At 60.0% G+C, this 21,505-nt stretch overlaps 7 protein-coding genes across 7 annotated transcripts; 4 read left to right on the forward strand and 3 right to left on the reverse strand.

Moving 5' to 3' along the window:
* Positions 1-505: 505 nt before the first annotated feature.
* PAN0_001d0779 (uncharacterized protein) lies at positions 506-2,155 on the reverse strand (the record flags this gene model as incomplete). Its single annotated transcript, XM_014804394.1, has 1 exon — positions 506-2,155. One exon carries the CDS (start codon positions 2,153-2,155, stop codon positions 506-508), a length of 1,650 nt encoding a protein of 549 aa, XP_014659880.1.
* Positions 2,156-2,435: 280 nt separating this feature from the next.
* PAN0_001c0780 (uncharacterized protein) lies at positions 2,436-4,214 on the forward strand (the record flags this gene model as incomplete). Its single annotated transcript, XM_014804395.1, has 1 exon — positions 2,436-4,214. One exon carries the CDS (start codon positions 2,436-2,438, stop codon positions 4,212-4,214), a length of 1,779 nt encoding a protein of 592 aa, XP_014659881.1.
* Positions 4,215-5,747: 1,533 nt separating this feature from the next.
* On the forward strand, positions 5,748-7,364 carry PAN0_001c0781 (MFS transporter; the record flags this gene model as incomplete). The annotated part of the gene is made up of 1 exon (XM_014804396.1): positions 5,748-7,364. One exon carries the CDS (start codon positions 5,748-5,750, stop codon positions 7,362-7,364), a length of 1,617 nt encoding a protein of 538 aa, XP_014659882.1.
* An 857-nt stretch (positions 7,365-8,221) lies between these two features.
* Positions 8,222-11,983, forward strand: PAN0_001c0782 (uncharacterized protein; the record flags this gene model as incomplete). Its single annotated transcript, XM_014804397.1, has 1 exon — positions 8,222-11,983. One exon carries the CDS (start codon positions 8,222-8,224, stop codon positions 11,981-11,983), a length of 3,762 nt encoding a protein of 1,253 aa, XP_014659883.1.
* A 94-nt stretch (positions 11,984-12,077) lies between these two features.
* PAN0_001d0783 (uncharacterized protein) lies at positions 12,078-13,679 on the reverse strand (the record flags this gene model as incomplete). The annotated part of the gene is made up of 1 exon (XM_014804398.1): positions 12,078-13,679. One exon carries the CDS (start codon positions 13,677-13,679, stop codon positions 12,078-12,080), a length of 1,602 nt encoding a protein of 533 aa, XP_014659884.1.
* A 642-nt stretch (positions 13,680-14,321) lies between these two features.
* PAN0_001c0784 (uncharacterized protein) lies at positions 14,322-16,154 on the forward strand (the record flags this gene model as incomplete). Its single annotated transcript, XM_014804399.1, has 1 exon — positions 14,322-16,154. The coding sequence occupies one exon, from the start codon at positions 14,322-14,324 to the stop codon at positions 16,152-16,154; it is 1,833 nt and encodes a 610-aa protein (XP_014659885.1).
* A 247-nt stretch (positions 16,155-16,401) lies between these two features.
* Positions 16,402-21,425, reverse strand: PAN0_001d0785 (ZIP zinc/iron transport family; the record flags this gene model as incomplete). The annotated part of the gene is made up of 9 exons (XM_014804400.1): positions 16,402-17,203; positions 17,526-17,551; positions 17,607-18,106; positions 18,187-18,262; positions 18,361-18,457; positions 18,754-19,937; positions 20,023-20,374; positions 21,152-21,261; positions 21,354-21,425. 9 exons carry the CDS (start codon positions 21,423-21,425, stop codon positions 16,402-16,404), a joined length of 3,219 nt encoding a protein of 1,072 aa, XP_014659886.1.
* Between the last annotated feature and the right edge of the window lie 80 nt (positions 21,426-21,505).

Below are 21,505 nucleotides of genomic sequence, written 5' to 3' on the forward strand. Positions count from 1 at the left end.
CAGGCACGTTCGTCCAGCTTGCATGCTTCCAAATTTGGGCTTCGCTACCGTCGTTGAGTTGGCCGCACACTGCACAAGTCTTGGATCCGTGTGCTTTTGGCTGGACCAAGAGAAGCAATGGACGGCCCGATTACGATGATGCGCTCCAAACATGCAAGGCATCCCGATTTTATCCAGATCATTGCCGATCGAGCGAGCGGTCAAAGTCGCCTGAAGCAGGTGCCAAAGCAAAGAACTCATTTCTCTAAAAATTCGAACTCGAAAAAAAGGTTCCGAAAAGACAGAAAAAAAGGCTCAAGACAAACCCTCCTAATCACCACCTGGCAGAGACGCCATGGGCTCTACTCTGCACACTTCTTGGCACGCTAAGCAATCTCAAAGACAACGGAACAGTTTGATTCGGAATGAGATGCTGCGGTACATGTAATGATACGACGACGGCTCCAGCCACAAGTGGTGCTGCGGCTGAGGGCAAGGGTGAAGGGATGCAGGGGAGGGGATCGGCTCAGTACGGAACCAGACCGGCAAGCTTCTTGATCTGCTCGGTGATGATCGGCTTCTCGATCGGCTCGTCTCGCTCGTGAGGGCAAATCTCTTCCGACTCGCGCTTGCCATCCTTCTTGGCCTTACCCTGGCCGAACATGTTGCAGTGCGGCCAGTGCGTGGTGCCCTCCCACCGCTTGAAGAGCTCCTGCTTCTTGGCGAGGTCCTCGGGCGAGATCTGCGACGCGGGCGCAAAGCACGTGTAGATGACGGTGCGGATCTCGTTGCCCATCGGGAAGGCGGCGTGGTGCATCGTCCTCGAGTCCCACAGGATCAGGTCGCCAGGCTTGGCCTCGACCTTGTACTGCGTGCACCCGCGCTCCTCGAACCACTTGACCTGCTCTTCGTTGAACGCGTAAAAGTCGCTGTGCACGTGCGGCGAGAAGAAGCGCTTCTCCTTGGGCAGCTGCTCGAAGAACTCCTCAAACAGCGGCGCCGATCCCTTCATCACGATCAGTCCGCCGTCCTGAGGTCCCGAGTTGTACAGGTTCAAGATGCCCTGCACGCAAGCCAGGCCCCGTCGGTCCGCGCTCTGGTCGCAGTGCGGCCATGGCTTGAAGGTGAGGTCCTTGCGGCGCGGCAGGCCGATGTTGAACGAGTCAAAGCTGACAAGCAGCTCGTCCGTGCCGTAAAGCTTGGCGAAGGGCTCGATCACAGTAGGCTCGCATCGAGCCTCCCACATGAAACGCTCGTGAGGAGCGCAGTAGTTGAGGAACATGGACTTGAAGCTCTGAGGCAGGTGCTCCTGCGTCCATGTCGACTCGTCGTTCAGGTCGAGGCCGAGGTTGAAGCCAGTGATCCAATCGAGCAGCTTGCTTCGGTAGTGCTCGGCCTTGTCGCTCGAGAGCACGCCAGGAAGCACCACATAGCCATCGCGGAAGAAGTCGTCGCGCCAGTCGCCGTAGGTGGTCTTGGTGGGCTTCATGACATTGTCAGCCAGACTCTTGGGGTTGGCCGCTTGGAATACGGGCTTGGCCTCGGGAACAACGACGTTGGCCGTAGCGGTAGCAGTGGGAGCCATGATGTTTCTCGTGATTAGGTTGCGGCTGAAAGGTAGCAGCTTAGTACGAAGGCAAAGAATGATGGATGTAGATTCGCTCTCCTCGACCAAAGCTAGAGGTACTTGTTTTATAACTTGTTCTGCCGCTGCATTGAGGCTGAAGCATGCCGTCTCAAGTGCGACACAGCGAGAGAGGTTTTCGTAGGTTGGGCGGCTTCGACGCCTGCGCGGAGGCCCACGGCATGGTGGAGCACCGTGTCGAGCCCGACCTTGTGGGCCTGCAAGCCTTCGAGCGTTGTGCTGTGCTTCGAGTTGTGCAGGCAGGACCCTGATTTTGCGTGCCGGCCGACGGTGACGGGTGACCTCGGTGGAGCAGCCCGGCTCCACCAAATCAAGCCTCAGCAAGCAAGAAGCAGGCGGCGGCGAAATTTTGGTGGAGCCGCCGTTGTCATTGTTGGCGGCGTGGAGAAAGGAGCCCCGGAGTCGAAGCTCTAATTGGACCTCTCCACCACGAAAAGGGTCCAGAGAGCCGACAAGCGGTGGAGCAGGGCGAGCCGTTTTCCGCAACACCGCTTCTTCCAGGATGTCCGAACCGAAGAGCGTAGAAGCCATGGCTCGGTCGGTTCGAGCATGCAGGGCACGCTTGGAGCGGCACACTTGGAGCTTTGGATCCTAAGCAACCGACTTATAAGCCTCTGACCGCCGATCGTTGGCATGATGCAGCAAGACCCCAACTGAACAAGCCGTGCCTTTGCTCGTTCATGCCATCATACTTCGTCTCTCGCCATCTCTCCAAACATATCGCCACTTGCCAGCCGCAAGCTTGTGCATCGCCCAGAACAGGTTCTCCACTTGTAGCGTGCCCAGATTCCAAGCGCAAAAGCCACTAGCCATGCCTCCCCCCGTTCAGACCTACTACAAGCCAATCAAGCACCCCAAGGTGGGCGAGAACGGCTATGCAGGCTTCCATCCCGGCAAAGTCGAGAGACTACCCAAAGGATGGCAGATGTACGAAGACTCGCGCCCGCTTCCTTGCGACATCATCGTTGAGCACGACGTAGGCATCAAGGTTCGAGATGGCTGCGTGCTCTACTGCGACATTTACCGTCCTGCCTCGACAGACAACGTCCAGACAGCACAAGATCGAGTGCCTGCCATCATGGCCTGGAGCCCTTACGGCAAGAAATACAGCGGCATTCTCTCGATGAAGCCCATGCCGTTCGGTCTGGGTGTACCCAAAGGTACCCTCAGTGGTCTCGAGAAATTCGAAGGCCCGGACCCAGCCGAGTACTGCTCGCGCGGTTTCGCGGTGGTCAACGCCGACTCGCGCGGCGCGGGCGACTCGGACGGATACATCTGCATCATGGGAACGCAGGAGGGAGAGGACGGGCACGATGTCATTGAGGCGATTGCCAAGAAGGAGTGGTGCAACGGGAACGTCGCATTGGCCGGCAACAGCCACCTTGCCATCTGCCAGTGGTTCATCGCTGCCGAGGCCCCTCCCTCGCTCAAGTGCATCGCTCCGTGGGAGGCTTGTTCCGATCTATTCCGTGAACAGTTTGTGCGCGGAGGCATTTGGGACTATGGCCTCTTTGGCTTCATCGAGGAGCACACGCACCGAAGCCGCAATGGCCTGGAGAATTTTCCCGAGATGCATGGGCGCAATCCGCTCTCCAACCCGTACTGGGAGGACAAGCGCGCCGACTTTTCCAAGATCCGCATCCCTGCCTACATCACTAGCTCCTACTCGGCCCTCGTGCACACGGTCGGCAGTGTTCGAGGATTCATGGAGCTGCCGACCGACCAGAAGTGGTTGCGGTGGGATGCGTACCAGGAGTGGTACGATCTCTGGGCCGTCCGAGAGTCGATCGACGACCTGGCCAAGTTTTTCGACCGATACCTCAAGAATATCGATAACGGATGGGAGCGAGACACTCCCAAAGTGCGGCTGTCTCTGCTAAAGTACGGCGAGGGCGTCGAACCTATTCAGGACGTTGCCGTCCCGGATTACCCGCTGCCGGATACCCAGTACCGCAAGATGTTCTTGCAGTCCAACGGCACCCTGTCGACGTCGGCTCCAAAGTCGCACTCAGTGGTGAGCTACGACTCGGAGAGCCCGAGCGACTTTGCAGGATTCACCTACACGTTTGAGAAGGACCAGGCGCTGGCTGGTCTTGTACGAGCGAACTTGTACCTTTCGTGCGACGACATGGACGACATGGAGATCTACGTGATCATCCGCAAGCTGGACAAGTCAGGCAAGGAGATGCTCAACTTCAACCTGCCGTGGTCGTCCGTGCCGATCAAGTCGTTCAAAGAGATGTCGCCGCGCGAGATGTCAAACCTGGTCGTCTATCTCGGTCCAGTGGGCATGCTCAAAGCCTCGCACCGCAAGATCGACGAGAGCCGAAGTATGCACGAGCTCTATCCGTTCCATCCCCACGACGAGGAGGAGAAGATCGAACCCGGAACCGTCGTCGAGGTGCCCATCTCGCTGTGGCCGATGGGAATTCAGTTCGAAGAAGGCGAGTCGCTGCGGGTTCAGGTCTCCGGTCAGAAGGTGCGCTTGCAAGAGTTTGCCTCGGACGGCGAAAAGGGCATCAACCGCGGCAAACACAACATCCATCTCTCGAGCGAGTATCCTAGCCACATCATCCTGCCCTTCCTTTAGATCTGCCTTGGCTGTTTGGTGTCTCTACCAGCACGATACAGACTTTGCTGTACCAGTTCTATACAGTATGTGCGAAATTTTCACCCGGATCATTCAGACTCAAAATGGGCGTGACCTTCCCGCTAACAGTCTGGAGCATGAGACTTAGGGGCTCACAGGTCCATCATCTGCCTCTGGTGTCCGATTGTGTTCACGAGCCAGACAAGAAGCGCAAAGCAAAGCAAATTGCTCAGCTTGCCTCGAGTGATGGGTCGTCTAGAATGAGCTTTCGAACAGCTTCAAACATTTGTGCCGTCTTGTGTTCGGAGATGGTGGGGGTGAGGTGGGGGTTTGCGGCGTGGTGCGGTTGCTGAAGTTGTCGTGGCTGGGAGCGGTGAAGCTGTGGAGCCGTGGTGGAGCCGCTCGGGATCAGAATGAATTGCCCCGCGGCGCAGGGCACCGCGCACGGCTCCACCACCTCACCCTGCCCACGTCGAAGATCTGCCTTCGCCGTGATTCTTGGGGTTGCGGCTCCACGTGGTGCCAAAAAAAAGGCGGAGAGACATGTGTCAGGCACACGACGTGGACGGTACTCTGCAGCACAAGCTGATCCCCGGCCCGCCCGAATTGGCGGGGTCTCCGCACATGCTGTTGGCGCCTTTCGTCCACCGCCTTGTCTTCCAGCCTGCCCCGTCCAATCAAAGAAGCTGCAATGCTCAACCGCATGGTTTACTCCACCAACCACGATCGAGTCACTGAACCAAGCACTTTTGCCTCGCTCACGATCTGCCACGACCGGCTGCTTCTTCGAGCGCGTTGCTCCCATTGCCACCTACCTTCCCTTCGTCCCTCTCCCCGCACTTTCGTTGAGGCAGACCTCTTGGCGCATGCACCGCTCCCTCCGACAAGCGCGGCCCCACGTCTTTCGAGGTTAAGTCTAGGCGCGGCTCCACCCTTGCCGCCTTTCCGGCCCCACAGCCGACTCCGAGGCCGCGCCATCCGCATACCTGACATGTGAGCAGCTCACATCTTGCTGGCGTGCCAACGCGATTCGAGCTTACGGCTAGCAGCGTACATAGCACCAGAACGGGTGGAGCATCGCAAAATCGAGCCTTGTGCTAGCCTCTCCTCCGCCGTCAACACCACCACGCAAGTCGTGATCTGGGGACTCCGCATCCTTCGTTCCTCGTCTCTTGCTTCACTCTTGGTTCTGTCTGGACGGCGATACCCCACACACGGCTTCCTGATTGCATGTCAAAGCATGCAGCCGGTCCTCCTTGGCGCACAAACACTTTCAAAACACCCTTGTCCCTCACGCAGGGCACTAACCCTGGTCAAATCAGGCATACTGGGCACCTCCTCTGTCTACAACTTCTTGGACCTGCGCTTCCGTACCTGAGATTCGCATCAAAGGCTTCGTCTGCCCTTCCCGGCAGCATATAATCCCGGCTGTTTCTAGACAACAACCTCGTTCCGTCAAGCTCGAGCTCGAAGCACTCCGTTCCGCTACCTTCGACTTTCCCACTCCCGCGATCCCCCTCATTGCAAGCTGACATGTCGGCTCCCGGACGTCTGGACGAAAAGATGGACATCAAGGAGGACGGGGTGACAAACGATGTCCACGACCTGGACTCCGTAGAATATGGCTCGCAAGGCAAGAACGCCGGCCAAGGTGCAGAGTCGAGCGCTGCTCCGGTCGAGACGACCCTGATCAAGGGCAACGAGATTGTGCTCATCCCGCAGCCGACCACCGATCCACACGACCCTCTCAACATGCCAGAGTGGCGAAAGTGGGCGGTGCTTATCGTCTTGGGCTTCTTCTCGATCTTCAGTGTGCTCGTCTCGTCCGGCATGGGTGCTTTCACGGGCCTCATGTTCAAGGAGTACCGCGGCGACAAGCGCGTGCCGGATCTGCTCGTCTATCCGACCTTGTTCATGGGTCTTGGCAACATCGTCGGCATCCCCGCTGCCATCGCCATTGGTCGTCGACCAGTGCTAATCTTCTCGTCGCTGCTGCTTGCCTTCACCTCGTTGGGCTGTGGCTTGAGCCAGTCATTCGACTCCCACTTTATCGTTCGCGCGTTCATGTCGCTCGCCGCCGGTCAGTCCGAGGCTCTGTGCCCTCTGATCGTCCAGGAGATCAACTACCTTCACGTGCGCGGCAACCGCATGGCTGTCTTTTCGGGCATGCAAACCACCGGGTTTGCCGTCATGATGATCGCCACCGGTCACATCACCACCGACCTTGGTTGGCGATGGTGGTACGGCATCGTTGCCATCGTCTCGCTCGTCGTTGCGATCGGCGCCATCCTGATTGTGCCCGAGTCGCGCTACCAGCGTGACGAGGCGATGGTGCCGTCGGAGGACATCGACTCGCGCGTGCCCATCTTCTACACGGACAAGCGCAAGCCGTCGCTCGACACGGCGACGTACGGCGAATATACGTATGCGTCGACGCTGCGTGTCTACGTGGGGCCGAGCCGCTTTGGCGAGGCTGCACGCTGCCTGTGGTCGGCGGTGCACGTCATGGCGTATCCAAATGTGTTCTGGCTGATGCTGATGAACTCGCTGGCGCTGTCGGCGTACATTGTCATGACCACCGAATACGCCGGTGCGTTGGGCTCGCCGCCGTACCGCTTCAGCTACGACGCCATCGGATACGTCATGGCTGCACAGCTCATCACGGCCGTCATCTTTGTTCCACTGCAAGGCATGGGCGGCGACTGGCTGGTCAGGAGGCTGGCTGCGCGCAACGGAGGCAAGACGCGACCCGAGCATCGCCTCATCCCGCTCATCATGCCTGTCGGACTGGCGGTGGCGTCGTGCATCATCTATGGCCGAACGCTCGCCGACCCGTACTCTTGGCACTGGACGGGCATCGCGATCCCGATGAACGCCGTCTACTTTACGTTTACGGCTGTGATCCTGTGCTCGTACACGTACTCGATCGATGCATACCCGGACCGCGCCGGCGCCATCCTGTTGCTCTACTGCGCCTCCCGAGGCATTGTGAGCTTTGGCGTTTCGCTCTCCACCGTCGACTTCCTGGAAAAGGCAGGACCGCGCGGCGCGTTCAATGTGCTTGCCATCCTGTTTGGCATTGTGTCTGCGTTTGGCATCCCCTGCTACTTCTTTGGTCCTGCCGTGCGCCGCCTGACTGCAAGGTACTAGTACTGCTGCTGGGTCTGCAACTCGTCACCGACCTTCCCTTCTCTCTCTCTTCCCCCGCTGCGCATTGTCTGTATTTTCTTGCCTGTCCCGCACTTCTGCAATTGTCCACCATGTCCAATGACTTCGAGACTGCACTCTGAGCAAAGCAGCAGAGTTAGTATGTAGACCAGGCCCGCGCGGCGAGCAACGCACATCGTATGCCATCGAGCAAATGGCATACGAAAGCACGAAAGGCCCCAACGAGCTCCGCCGCGTCTTCCGACAAGCGACCAAGGATCGCGCGGCCGAGAGGGCTTGATAGCGGGTGGCGGGCGGCCAGCGGCATGGCCGAGGCAGCAGCCACGAACGTCGTTGCTCAACCGAGGATCGGCCCACTCACACTATGAAATTCGCACCGAAATTCCGCACCAGGTCTGCTGTTGGTCAGCGAGCGGGGAGCCGTGGTGGAGCCGTGTCAAGTTGGCGGGAGCGATGGTGGAGCCGCGTCTGAAGGCTTCCCCGCACGGCTTCCCCCACGCGCCCATTGTGCAACAAACGGCGGGGAGCAACACTTTCCTGCTGTCTGATGGACCCTTGCGGCTAGCCCTCCACCAGCGAGCTTGCCTACGCTCCGTTCACACCACCATCAAGCCGCTTTCCACCAACTCACCACGAAGTAGACGTGCAAGGCAATATACGCATACCCGCGCTGAAGCCCGCTCAAGCGCGCTTCAGGCTCAGGAATCATCGGCTTCGCTCTGAATGCGATGTCCGTCGCCATCGGTCCGATCAGTGGTTAAGGGTGGGAAGAGGTCGAAGCTACACAGCCTCATGCTTTCCAAAGCGTAGTCTCCCACGCGCAAATCCACCAGCCTCCCATGTCTCTGCCAACACGCTCAGACAGCCATGCGGCAGCCGCTGAATCGAGCAAGGACGTCGAAAATGCGATTGCTTGCCCCAAGTGTGGAAAGACCTTCTCGAGGGCGGTCAATCGCGATCGTCACCTGGCAACCCACAACGCAGTGCCTTCGCTGGCCTGCTCCATCTGTCAGCGCCGCTTCCATCGTGCAGATGTGCTCGCAAAGCACGTCCTTCGTCACCGATCTCGCTCGTCTAGCTCGGACGATGCCTTGTCCGTCTCCGCCCACGCACAACAGCGCAGCCCGTCTCCACCCAAAGCTCGTCCGTCCGACTCCTATACACTTGCGACAAATGCCAGCGCACATGCTGCGCAGCCTGGAAATCCTTCGCCGTCAGTGAGATCGCTTGCAGCCAGTCGCAAAGTGTCAAAGGCATGCAGCCTCTGCAACAGAGCCAAGGTGCGGTGTGATGGTGTCCTGCCCGTGTGTGGCCGATGCTCTCGTCTCGACAAGGCATCCTTGTGCAAGTACGCTCTTCCAGCCAATGCCATGCAGCCTGCGTCCGAGCAAACCGTTCAGAGCGACTCCACTCCCGCCCACGTCGCTGGATCGAGCGGACATGTTTCAGCGCCCATCAACCAAGACGCTACAAGCACACTGCAGCATGCTGTCGACTTTGACTCCATCGCTGCAGCAGTCGACAACCTTGTCGATGCGCCACCATCCACGAATGGGAGGCAACTCGGCACGTCAAGCTTCGATCCGGGCTTGTCCACCAGCTCGTTCCCGAACCACTTTCGTGCCCTCGACTCGCTCGACCTCGAGTCCTGGCGGCAGTCTCAGGCGCAGACGACAAACACTGCTGCCTGGTCGTCGGCTCTGTCGCCGCTTCCAGTCGACTGGCTACTGCAGAACGAGATTCCGGACGACGATTGGGCAGCTTACCTGGGTGACCCAGGCGTTCCCTTGATAGGAAGCTACTTTGAACAGCCAGAGCCTTCGTTTCCCCGTTGGCGCTACGATACACACCATGCCGCCTCCTCTTCGACGCCACACGCCACCTTCGCTGTCGATGCCGCGCTGCCGGTCGGCCTTACAGACGATCATTCAAACGCGCGTCCTTCGGCTCACCCTCGCACACCGCTTCGGACACGCACTCCTCAGAACTCCTCGCAAGTGGCCCAGGCTCAGTGCCAGCCAAGTGCGATCTCGCCGGCAAGCATGGACGCCAATGCTGCCGCTGCCACCTTGGCGCGGATCCGCAGTGAGGCGGTGAACCGAGGCCTGCTGCGCTCGGCTTCGCCCTCGGAGGACGACAGCAGCGGCTCCTCAAGTTGCGGTCCAGAAGACGTCGACAACAACAACCGTGGCGGACCTCGCGCCGCTATTAGCCCTCACCGTCAGATCGGCCCGTCGCATGGCGCTTTGAGACGCCGTAGATCGCGCGATGGCGCCATCGATGGACACGCTGGACCACGCCGCTCATCTCCGCCACATTCGCCCGGGTCGTCGTCCGAGTCGTCCGATCTGGACCCAATGGAACGTGCGAACCGAGACATTGCTGCGCAACCGCGACAGCAACGAGTGAGCTACCGCCATCCGGATCCTTCGGCGCGGAATCATCTGAATGCAAGCCCGGCAGCACCCTCGCCCGAGGACGTGGCTATGCAAGAGCTGGTTGCTGAGGAGCTAGCGCAACGAACCCACCAAAACGACCAGGTCTCGGGACGTTCGCCGCACACTGCGACGTCGGATCGGTCCAGCAAACGGCGCAAACGACGGCACAAGTACTGGCCCTCGGTGTACCGGCCCAAAGCTACCGACGGCGGGCGGCATCTTAGTCTTCAGAAAGTGCCCTTTGCATCGGACGAGGTGATGGCGCTCGAGAACAGCTACCAAGTTGCGCCGATGACGGACCAGGCCAAGGAGCGCATGATCGACGAGTTTCGCTTCTGCGAGGTGGAGCCGCAAGACCTTCGTCGCATCCAGGATACGCTGCGGTCCACCGAGACGGCCACGCTGAACCTCTTTGTGCAACTGTACTTTGAGCATCACGACGCCATCTTGCCCATCCTGCACCGCGCGAGCTTTGATCCGGATACGTGCGATCCGCTTTTGCTGGCGGCGGTGACGTGTGTGGGTGCGCTGTGCTCCAAGGCCGAGAATGCCTTTGCCTACTCGCTGCTCACGAGCTCGCTGGTGCACGCCGTGTCGTACAAGCTGATCGGCATCAACCATTTGCGCGGACGCTACTTGCCCTCGATGCAGACGTTGCTGCTCACCTATGCGCTCTGGCGCAATCTGGGCGATCCGGCTAAACTCGAGTATGTCGAAGGCTTCCGCAACATCGTCTTGACCATGGCGCGGCGATGTCGACTGTTCGAGCTGGTGCCTTTTGTGCTGGACCCCAATGCGATGGGTTCGAACCAGGGGCAAGCGAACGATGGCGAGACACTGGCGCGCAAACGCGAGCAGGAGTGGCAGCGTTGGATCCGCAATCAGGAAATGGTGCGGATGAGCTGGGCGCTGCTTGCGCTCGACAGCGATCTCAGCCTGGCGTGGGATCTTCCGTGCACGGTGACCATTGCTGAGCTCGGGTCTCCGTTGCCGTGTGTCGAGTCGCTGTGGCAGGCCGAGTCGGCAGAAGAGTGGATGGGCATGTCGATGGAGCAGGCTGCATCTGCGCACAAGAGCCGACTTGCCGATCTGCTGTGCACATCTCGACTCGGCGTCGGCGCCCCTCGCCAAGGAGACCGACTGACCGCACAAGCATCCGCTGCGAAAGAGTCGGCGATGGATCTGCGTCACTCGTCGCCCATGACGCGGCTGGTGCTAAGCGCGGCCGTGCACAACCTCGTACTGAGTCGATGGAACCTCGACACGGTGCTGTCGCAATATGCCAATCCGCAGGACGACGACGATGGCGAAGACGACGACGCCGACAGTGGCAAAGCCGTTCTACCCCATCGGGATCCGGCGCTGCAATCGTGGGTGGAATCGATCACCGCCAAGCTCAACCATCTCACTTCGAGTCGACTTGATGCCAGCAGCAAAGGCGAGGCGCAGCTCATGCTGCACGGTGCGCGCCTGCGCATGCTGGTGAGCTTCAAGATGGTGCAAATCATGTCGGGTCGTAAGGGCCACCGTCGCGCCAAGGTGCAGATGAAGCGTTGGCTCAAGGGCCCGCTGCAAGACGAATCTTTCCGCACCGACCTTTTCAGCGAGGCGAGCAAGATCTTTACGTTGAGCATCTCGTCGCGCCGCGACATTGCGCCGCTCAACCTGGCGTCGTCGTCGTCGTCGCATGCAGCTGCCAACGTCAGCACGCGAGGCAGGAGTGCTAGTCGGAGCAGCGGCAATGGCGCGTTCGAACGGGCTGGTCCGAGCTCGTTTGACTCGTCGGGCACGGGACATGCAACGTTTTCGGGTACGGGCGCGGAGAACTCGATCCTGTTCTACGCGACCGTGTGTCTGGCGCTGCTCTGCCAGTGGCTCCAGCAGAATCAAAGACCCGAGCCGAGCCGAGATCAGAGCGGCACCGCAGACGTCTCAGCGGAGGCCGGCAGCCCCGCTGGTTTGGCCAGAGGCTCGAGCGTGTCGAGGAAGACGCGCCGGAAGGACGTCTATTTCCTGCCCGGAGTTGGCGCACTCACGCACGCCATGTCGCTAGACCGCCTGATCCACGTGGCGGTGCACCAGGGCCTCAATCGCAGTGCGTGGCCGCTCGGATACGTGCTTGGCAAGGTGCTGCAGCAGTGGGCTCGAACCCTCGCCCGATGAACATTTCAGCGACGCCATCCGCGAATCGGGCGCCATTATGTCAAAGTGAAGTAGCAATGGCAATGCGTTGTACAAATGATGAGCTGATAGTGTGTCAGAGCTGGATCCGGCCGCGGCCTGCGCTGCTGCCGCTACTCTCTTGATCGTCGCGGTCCTTTTCCTCGAACGGATCCTCGTCCTCTTCGTCAAAGAGCACGTGGTTGGGCTCGGCGATGCCATCGTCATAGTTGCCTCGAGCTTTCGCTGTGAGTCCGTTGAGCTCGTGGTGCTCCACAGCTGCCGTTGCGGCCGCGGATGCTCGAGAGCGGGGAGCAGCCGGGTTGGCAGCATCGGTAGTATTGCCGCCGAGACTGAGGCGCGAATACAATGAGCGACTGGGCTGTGCTTCGCGGTCTGCCGCTCTAGCCTGTGCAGCGTTGTGACGCGCAGCACCGTAGCGTCCGCCGTAGGCCACGTAAAGGTCAACAAGCACGTTGATCCAGAGGAAGACGAGCATGGACGCGCTAAAGTCGATGAGGCCCCATGTGGCATGGTCGACGCCGCGTGCATCGGCCCAGCGCAGCTCCTCATCGGTGGCGGACATGAAGAGCACGCCCGAGGCAACGAGCAGGTACGGCGGCAGGTACTGGAATGGCTTGATCGGATACCAGCTTCCGTTGAGCGCCATCTGGCTTGCGAGCGGCACTTCGGGCGACTCGCGCGTGGTGCCGGTGGGGCGACCTTGGAGGACGAAGCAGACCTCGATCATGCGGGCGATACCGGCGCCCATGAGCGCGTAGCCAAAGAGCGAGTGCACCATGGTGGAGATCATGAGCGCTTGCGAGTGGGCACTCATGGCCCAGCCGGTGAGAAAGATGATGATGGAGGGGAAGATGTTGCGTCTGCCTCCGCGGCTGAGCCAGATGCCGAGGGCGCCTCCTGCCCACCAGAGCACGCCCATGAGCGTGTGCTGCAGGTCCTTGTGCGTCCATGGCCCACCGTGGTGCTCGGTGAAGGTGTTGACGATGCCCCAGAGCATGATGACCCACGAGTCGAACCACTCCTGGCTCTGGCCGCGACGCTGGAGCCAGTCGCCGCCGGCCTTCATCATGATGATGAGGATCGCAGCGTAAGCTTGGAAAGCCGAGCCCATGATGTAGTGCGCCAGACACTGGCCGAGGTGTCCACCAAAGCACCACGACTGGAGGGTGGACACGCCAAACACCATCTGGACCCAGCCGACGATGGGGAAGCTCTTGCCGAGCAAGCCGTGGATGGTGACGAGCGTTGGGCGGATCCACTTTTCGGGCCGCCATTGGAGATGGAGCTTGAGGTAGACGCCGAGGAAGGTCTGAGCAGCGAGATAGAAGACGAGCAGAGAGGCCATGGTGCCGTGTGCTGTGTGCGGGAACTGACGACCGCCGTGGCCGTGTCCGAGGAAGTAGCCGCCGACGGTGAGCGCAAGGGATGCGGTGGCGAGGGGCACGTGCAGGCGGTGGCGCACGAGGCCGAGCACCATGGCGAGCGGAAAGAGGAAGAACCATGCGAGCGTCTGTATTCCGATGTGAATCCAGAGAATGCTGTCGATGGGGACCGAGTTGTCAGCGGGACCATGAGCGTGATGTCCGTGGGCGCGTGCTGCGGGAATGCCGGCCAGCACGACGCTCGCAGCGAGCAGCTTCATATTGGCGGCTCTTATTCGCGGACTCGCTGCCATTCTGCGCAGTCCAGCGTCGAAGGATGCTAAAGCAGGGATGATGGGTCGCAGAAGGCTGCGAAGAAGGCTCAGTTCGTTGGCTTGTCGGTTGGGCCGATCCGCTTCTGCATGCCAAAGGGTCCGCTGGCCGTGGATTTGTCCTGTCTGTCGACTTCGGATCGGTCATCCCGAAAATGTGTTGCCGCGCGAGCCATTTTTCGAGCGCAACACCCAAAGCCAGCCTCGATCTCACATCCTTTGAAAAAGTGCCCACCGCGGTTCCCGCCTATTGTTAGCTAGCAATACGCAAGTGTGGGGCGACCGGCCTTGGGGCGAGGAACGAACCGGCTCAGCGGTAACTTTACTCTGCGGCGAGTTGGGGCGGAGGAGGCGGAGCAAAGCGAGACGCCGCCGCACTATCGGGCAGCCGAGAGGGCGGTCAGTGCATCCCGGCTGCATGCAGGGTAATGCCTCGAGTGCAGCAGCGGGAACGCATCCCCACCAATCTCAATAGGCCGGTCCCAACTTTCCCCCACTTCATCTCTTGTCCTCATCTGCTCATCAGTCGGGCGAAACTCTCTCACGACTTCACGGTATGGCTGACATGTGAAGCCGCATAGAGCCACTGGCTTGCTTGCAGTCTGAACTTCTTTTACTGCTGGCATGGACAACAGCCGGCGCGACCAACCATTCTCCACTCGCACCACCATCGCTCGACGCTCGTTCTCGATCGCCTTTGTCATCGCCGCGCTCAAGACATCGCTTTCGGCTCGCGCCGTGCTGACTCCTCGCATGTGGGCGCTCATGGCCGTATTCTCGGCTTCGTACCTGCTGCTTGACGCCGTTGCCGCCTTTGTCATCTCGCGTCTCGTCTACCTCGGCTTCCGCAACGGCTTAGAACGCATCTGCGACTGCTTCGGCGCACGGCTACAGGCCCGGCTGACATCGCGCTCGGCATCGCCACAAACCAGCCTTTTGCTGCTCGGCTCGACAACGTGGCCATCGGGCGCGCCCATCGTACCCACCACGCAGTGGAACGGCGGCGGCATCGGAGGCACCAACTTGCCAGATAGCGTTCAGGCTCCTGGAGTGTTTAGGCCGTTCGTGCACAGGCACATCCACTCGGAGAGCTCGGCAGCGCCAAGCAGGGCCGCAGCAGGCAACCGTGCCACAGCAAGTTTGCTCGCCGCAGCGCAGAGGAGGGACTGGATCGCAGTCACGGATCCGCAACGACGCATCGAGGTGCCGGTGTATCCCGAGATTGAGAGCCTCGTGCACGTGCTCGCATACGAAGCGCTCGACACGCGCGTCGGCCAACGACTCAAAAGTATCGCTCGCTGGGCCATCGCCAAAGTCGCCCCCGAATTGCTCCCTCTTCACTTCGGGACGCACCCGAGCCGGCCGGAAAACGCCAACACCTCTCGCAAGGCCACGCTTGACACCTCGGACGCTGAAGCTATGAAGGGCTCGGCTGGCGAGGCGGCGTTCCCGCAGCTGCCTGAGGAGCTGGTATCACACATCCTCGTGCTCGCCGCATGTCCGAGTCTCTCGCCTAACGAACCGCGATCGTGTCCGACCAGTATGCTGGTTCTTTCACCCAGGTACTACCAGCTCATCATCCCAAAGCTGTACCACAGTGTCTCGCTGCACACGCCCGCGGCATTTCGCTCGTTCCGCGTCACGCTGGCGCTGCACAATCCGGCGCTGGGTAAGCATGTGCGGCGACTGCAGATCGGAAGCTCCGAATTCGATGCGTCTGGCTACTGTCCCTCGGCGCTCGCCGACCATGGACCGTTGGCGGTGGGCATCGAGCAGATGCTGCTCGCCATCCCGCACCTGCAGGAGATTAGTCTCGATCTGTTCAGTATGGGCGCCCTCCACACCGGCACCGTGTCGAGACTCGAAAAGGGTCCGCAGCCAACACGGCTCTGCACCGAGCTCACTACGATTCCGTACCTGAGCTTACCCACGTTCGAGGACCTGCGAGAGCTCGAGTTGCTCGTGTTCGGTATGGATGCAGCCACCGCACGCGAGCTCAGGGTCACACTCCCGCTGCTGGAGAAACTTGAGCTCCGACTCGTCACGCGCCGACGTGGACCGGCATTTCAAAACGGCAGAGACACCTGGTCTCCAACTCAGCTTCCCACCCTCGAGGCGGATGCACAGACTCAGAGGCTTCACGACCACGCAGCAAGCAATGACGATCAAGACGTGTTTCAACTCGAAGCCGACATGCAAGACTTTATCGAGGCTCTACAGCTGCTGCGAACCTGGCCCGCAGGAGACCATAGGATGGGCAGAGGGCTGAAGGAGATTACCGTCTTCGCATGGCCAAGTGCAGTCAAGAGGCTACAGCGCGTCTTTGGAGATGCGGGCAAGGACGACGGCGCAACACCCATGCGCATCGAACTCGATCGAGGCTACTTGCTCGGCCCGAGGAGGGGCGCACATGTGCTATGGAGGAAGGATCGAGCTAGGACCGCGTGGGCGGTCTAGATGCGCATCGAGTATGTAACGCCATCGCAATGAAGTGAGACTTAGATGCACCGAGTCGTATGAGGGTGGTTGCGGGTGATGATCGTGAGGCGACGGTTGGCGATGCTGACCATCAGCGGAGGTGCGGAGAGGAAGAAGGCAGTACGCTGCCGGCGCGTTTGGACGAGGGCAGGACCTTGTGCGGATCGCAAAAGGTGGCGTCGACATGCGTAGGTACCATGAAGCGCACCATCGACGGCGAGAATGTTTAGGGCTCGTCCTTCTTGATGAAGCGGGATCCGCCGATGCCAACGTCGCGCTCGTTCTTGACTCCGTTCTTGACACCAGTACGACGGCCACGGGTAGTGCCCGACCTAGCACCGTGGGCGTTGCTGGCGCCGGCTGCGCCGGGGAGCGTTGCGATGAACTTGTTCATCTTCTGGTTGCGACGGGAGACGAAGCTCTTGACGGTGCTGATCGAGCAGTCGAGCACCTCGGCGATCGCACGGAACGTCCAGCCCTTCTCGCGCAGCATCACAATCTGCGTCTGCTCGGACTCGCTCAGCCTTCGGTTACCACCAGCACGGCCACCGCGCGGCTTAGCCTCCGCCTTGACCTTGTGGTCCTTGGCGTCGTTGATATCGATGGACAGGGCGGGGCTGGTGCCACGGACGGTGGCGAGCAGCATCACCGAAGAGTCGACGCTGCCCGCGCGCGAGTAGCACGACTCGCTGTCGTCAACCATAATGGTCGTGTCCGTGTCCGAGTCCGAGTCGAGCTCGATGATCTCCGTCTCGGAAGTCTCCGACGAGGGGTACTCGCACTCGGACCAGGCGGAGCTGGTGGTGAGCTCGGACTCGGAGGGAGCTCCCGTGCTGCCCGTGGTGCAGCTGCTAGCACCACTGTAGGTCGACATGACGACGAGCGGTGAGTAAGGCGGATACGAAGGGCTGAGGGTGCAAAGGTGTGTCGTCAGTGGTGTCGACCAACGAGTATGCAAGCTGCTCGGCGATAAGGCGGAGCTGGGAAGGAGGAGCGAGGGGATAGGGGATGGAGGAAGGGAGGAGGGACTGCGGAGGTGCAAGAGGGCTTAAGTATCTTCGAAAGCTTTCTTTCCGCACTGCCTGTTGCAGGTGCGGAAGTGCAAGTCTGCTCGCTGAAGGTCAACAGACACCCATTCCGCTTCCGCTCACTGTCCCGCACTTCCGCATCCCCGCTTCCTGAGGCACACAGACTTCCACACCGTTCCATCGCACTGAAGTCATGCGCTCAGTCCTTCGCACGCAAGCTTCACATTTGGAGTAACATGGCCTTCTCACTTGCAGTAACACGGGCTTCTCACTTGCAGTAACACAGTAGGTCTGATATTGACGATCTGATTTGAACGCGAACGCTATGATGGAGCGACGAAGGCACGGCTAAAGCATTGCTACACTGAGCTGCAATGAGCGTGCAGGATCAGTGCTTCTTGACGCGGCGAGTCTTGCTCTTGCCAGGAGAGGTCTTTCCGAGCTGCTCGAGGTTCATCATGCCGAGGGCCTGCTTTTGCTTGCGAGTGATGAGCTTCTGCACGGTGTTCGGGAGAAGGCCAAGGATGCTGGCGATTTCGGCGGGCTTCTTGCCTGCCATAGCCATGGCCATGATGGCGTGCTGTTCACCTTCGGTGGTGCGGCGGCGGGTCTTCCTCTCGCCAGCTGAGGGAGAAGAGGAACCCGCCTCGGGCTTGACGGGCTTGATGTCTTCAACGATGGTGTTGCTCTCGTCGACCGTGTTGTCCTCGTCGCCCGCGTTGCTCTCGTCGAGCGCATCGATCTCGTCGAGCATGGGAAGCAGCTTCGACTTGCCGTCGTCCGAAGAGGCGGGGGAGCCCGATCGCTTGACAGTGTGGAAGCGGCTACCACCAGTGAAGAACGCCATGTTGCTAACTCGATTCGAACGAAGAGGTCGGTCGATGAAGACAAGGATGATGTAGGCTAGAAAGCAAAGGATGATGACGACGACGAGGTCAGTAGTCGTGGTGAGTTGCTTAGTGGTGGAGAGAGCCGCGACTTACCTGCGATGGCGAAGCGGAGGACGATGACGAACTCGAGACTGATAGCGAGGGGTGTGTCGAGATGAAGCGAGGAAGGCTGAAGGAGCGGAAGCGTTGACTTGGTAGGAAGTCAAGGAGAAGGGCTGTTGGGCGTGCGGAAGGTCGAGGATTGCGGGAGCACTGGAAGCTTTATACCACACTGCTTGCTGGAGGTGCGGAAGCGGGAGCGCGAGATGAGCGCACGGGGCGATGCTTGTCGACAAAGTCTCGGCGTCTGCTCGTCTGTCCGGAGCTTTTAGTGTTTGCGCAGCGCCGACCCCGCACCGAGCGAGGCCGCATCCACCTCTTCGTTCGACTCAAATCCTCCTTGCACATCTGATGCCATTCAGGCCGATACGACGACGGCACACGACACTTCCACGACGCTTTGAGTGTGCTGGGTACGCGGATGCGATAGCAAAGTGCCAAGGTACTGAATACATGAATCGGGCGGCTTCCGATGCGGGTTCCGATGACATGTCGAGACGGGCCCGTGAGTGCGTTTTTGGGGGGTTCACGAAATCTATAGAACGAAGCAAGCTCTCTCACGCCCATCGGCCAAGCAGAGCCATGAGACCTGCGCCGGCCATCATCTCGACGATGCTGACCGAGAGCTTGGTGAGCGAGGCGGTGCGGATCCTCTCGTTGAAGATGAACTCGTGCGCGAGCAATTCGACCGTGCCGGTGTACAATAGGATACCGGCCGAGATCGAGTCAAAGGTGCCGGTCACGTAATTGGCGGTGGCCGAGTCGCCGTTGTAGGTGTTGCGGATGCCGAGGCCGATGGCGAGGCCGATGGGAGTGACGAGGCCGTAGGCGAGACCGCCGATGACGGGAATCCAGGAGGTCATCTTGAGCGGCAGGAATGCCAGACGGGAGCCGAGACCGAGACCCTCGAACATCTGGTGGAAGATGATGACGATGAAGAGCACGGTGAAGTCGGTGGTGGTGCCGAGCGTGATGCCGATGATGACCGAGTGGAAGATGACGCCGAACTCGAGGATGAGCACACCGACGATCTCGGATGCCTGGGACGAGAGAGCGACGGCGGTACTGGCATCGTCGATACTCTTGGCCTCGGCAGCGGGGGATGAGCGAGAGACGTCGGCGGCAGAGCCCTCGAGGTCTTCGGAAGGGGCGTTCTTGGCTGCAGGAGCGACGTGACCGTGGTTGTGGTCGTGGTGTTCGTGGGCGTGGTCGTGGTCAAGGCCGCCGTGGTGTTCGAGCGCATGATGGTGGCCGCCCATGTGCGGGTTGTAGGCGAGCTTGTTGGCCCATTTCGAGCCGAGACGGTAGGCAAAGAGCTCGACGACAAAGACGGCGAAGAGCGCGATCATGGCAAAGGCGAAGGCGAAGGGGTAGTTCTGGAAGTGGTCGTTGAGACATGGCGAGCTGAGTTCCTCGACACCCGGTGCCAATAGGTGGATGAAGGCGGTGGCGATGATGACGCCGGAGCCAAAGTACTTTGCAAAGTCAAAGACTTCGCGGTGGATATGGAGGCGGGGCACGCGGCGGGTAAGGATGGGGAAGAGCGTCACCACGGTGGACGAGACCCAAAGGATAAAGATGGCGCCTACGCGGAGACCGATGGAGCCGGTGAAGTTATCGCCGGGTCCACTGCACTGGGGCTGTTCGTCTGCCATATTGAAGGGGCGGAGTGTGCGAGAAGGACGAACGAGAGATGGGTTGTTTGTTCGAGGGAAAGGTCGTTTGCGGTTGAAGACAAATGAGTGCTGTTATATGTCCAGCAGGCAAGGATCAGCGGCCGAGGGTTGCGCAAAGTGGCGGAGCAGATTGAGCAAAAACTTTATCAGGAACAGCGGACGCAAGCGTGCTTTCTGAGACAGCGTGGTAAGGGTACGAAAGAGGGCGTGAGGCGGAGAGACCGGTGAGGTGTGCGCCGAATTTTGCAGATGCAACAAGGCCGTCGGCACGGTGATGCGTGGTTGGACCGCAGGCGGTCAAGTCGGCGAAGGCGGCGGCGGCGGCGGCAGAGTCGGTCGAGGCGATAGGCAGAGACAGGAACAAGGAGCGATGCGAAGCAGATGCAAAGGTGCCGAGCCGAACGAAGCCGAGAACCAAGGAGGTGGGCGGTCGAGCAAGTGAGGCGAGATACGGGATGCCGAAGGGAACGAAAGCGCTAGGTTCGTCGACTTGGTGAAGGAGCGACCTGCAGAAGGAAGAGCGGTTCCAAGAGGGAAGGGAGGGGGAGGGGGTATCCAGCAGGGCACGAGGGATGGAATGGCGTGAGAGATAGAGGAGGAGAAGGAGACAGGATCGAACCAAGCTGGAAAACGTCGACCCTCGCGGTTAAGGTGTCGAATGGTGTGCCGCACTTCGCTGTGCCTGCGGATGCACGATCGGTGCGGTCTTCCAATCGATGTTTCTCTGTCGCTGCTGCTTCCGCAATCTTCAGATCCTGTCAGCTCAGCCCAAGTCTCCTTTTCGCAAGATGCCAGGAACCACCACCAACGCTACAGTACCGCTCTACACTCGAAGACACAGGTAGACGCTGTGACTGTACCGGTGGAATGAATAAGCATGCGGCTCTCAACAATGGCCCCTCCTGCCCACTGCGGGAATCTCATGCCTTGTCGATAAGAGAGTGTGGGATGGCTGCACCGGTGAAAAAAAAAATTGGGCCCGTCCGAATGTGCGGCGGAGTGAAGAAGCGTTGGAAGCTTGGAAGTTTCGAGGACCCTTCCGGTTGTCGCGGTGGGGCACAAGAGCAGTGGGCGACTTGGCTGCATGGCGCAGATGCAATGCGCGAGTTCATTCTTCTGTCAAGGCCGGCGAACGTGGGCACCAATCGTCCTGTCGCACTTTGAAATTGAACCAAATTTTCGGTGCCTGGGCCGTGTCCCGCACCTTCTCTCTGGCCGTCCGTCTTCGTAGCGCACGGGCAAGTGAGAGGGCACAGACGCACCGCCCTCAAACCAGCAAGCACGCGAAGGCATGCGACTGCGATACGGTCAAATTGGCGTGCCAGCTGCTAGGCGAAGGCTCACTGGCGATGAGCAGAGACAGCGGCGGTGCTGCAGCCGATGCCGGAAGGCCCTCTTCCACTTCCACATCCGTCGTAACCGATGCGGTACTCACTGTCGCTCTGAAATTTCCATTTCTGTATTGTCACTCACGATCGGCCTTACATTCAACGAAAACAAATCGGAGTGGAGGTTGCGTCCGCAACCCGTGTCAGCATCCGTAGCGGTGACCGTCATGCTTCGGGCGATACCCGAGCCTGGCTTCTTCGCGAGCAACCGACAGCCTGCTAGACTTGACCCTTCCGGCTGGCCATCTA

Source organism: Moesziomyces antarcticus (assembly GCF_000747765.1).
Source record: "Moesziomyces antarcticus DNA, scaffold: scaffold_v10001, strain JCM 10317, whole genome shotgun sequence".
Lineage (NCBI taxonomy): Eukaryota > Fungi > Basidiomycota > Ustilaginomycetes > Ustilaginales > Ustilaginaceae > Moesziomyces > Moesziomyces antarcticus.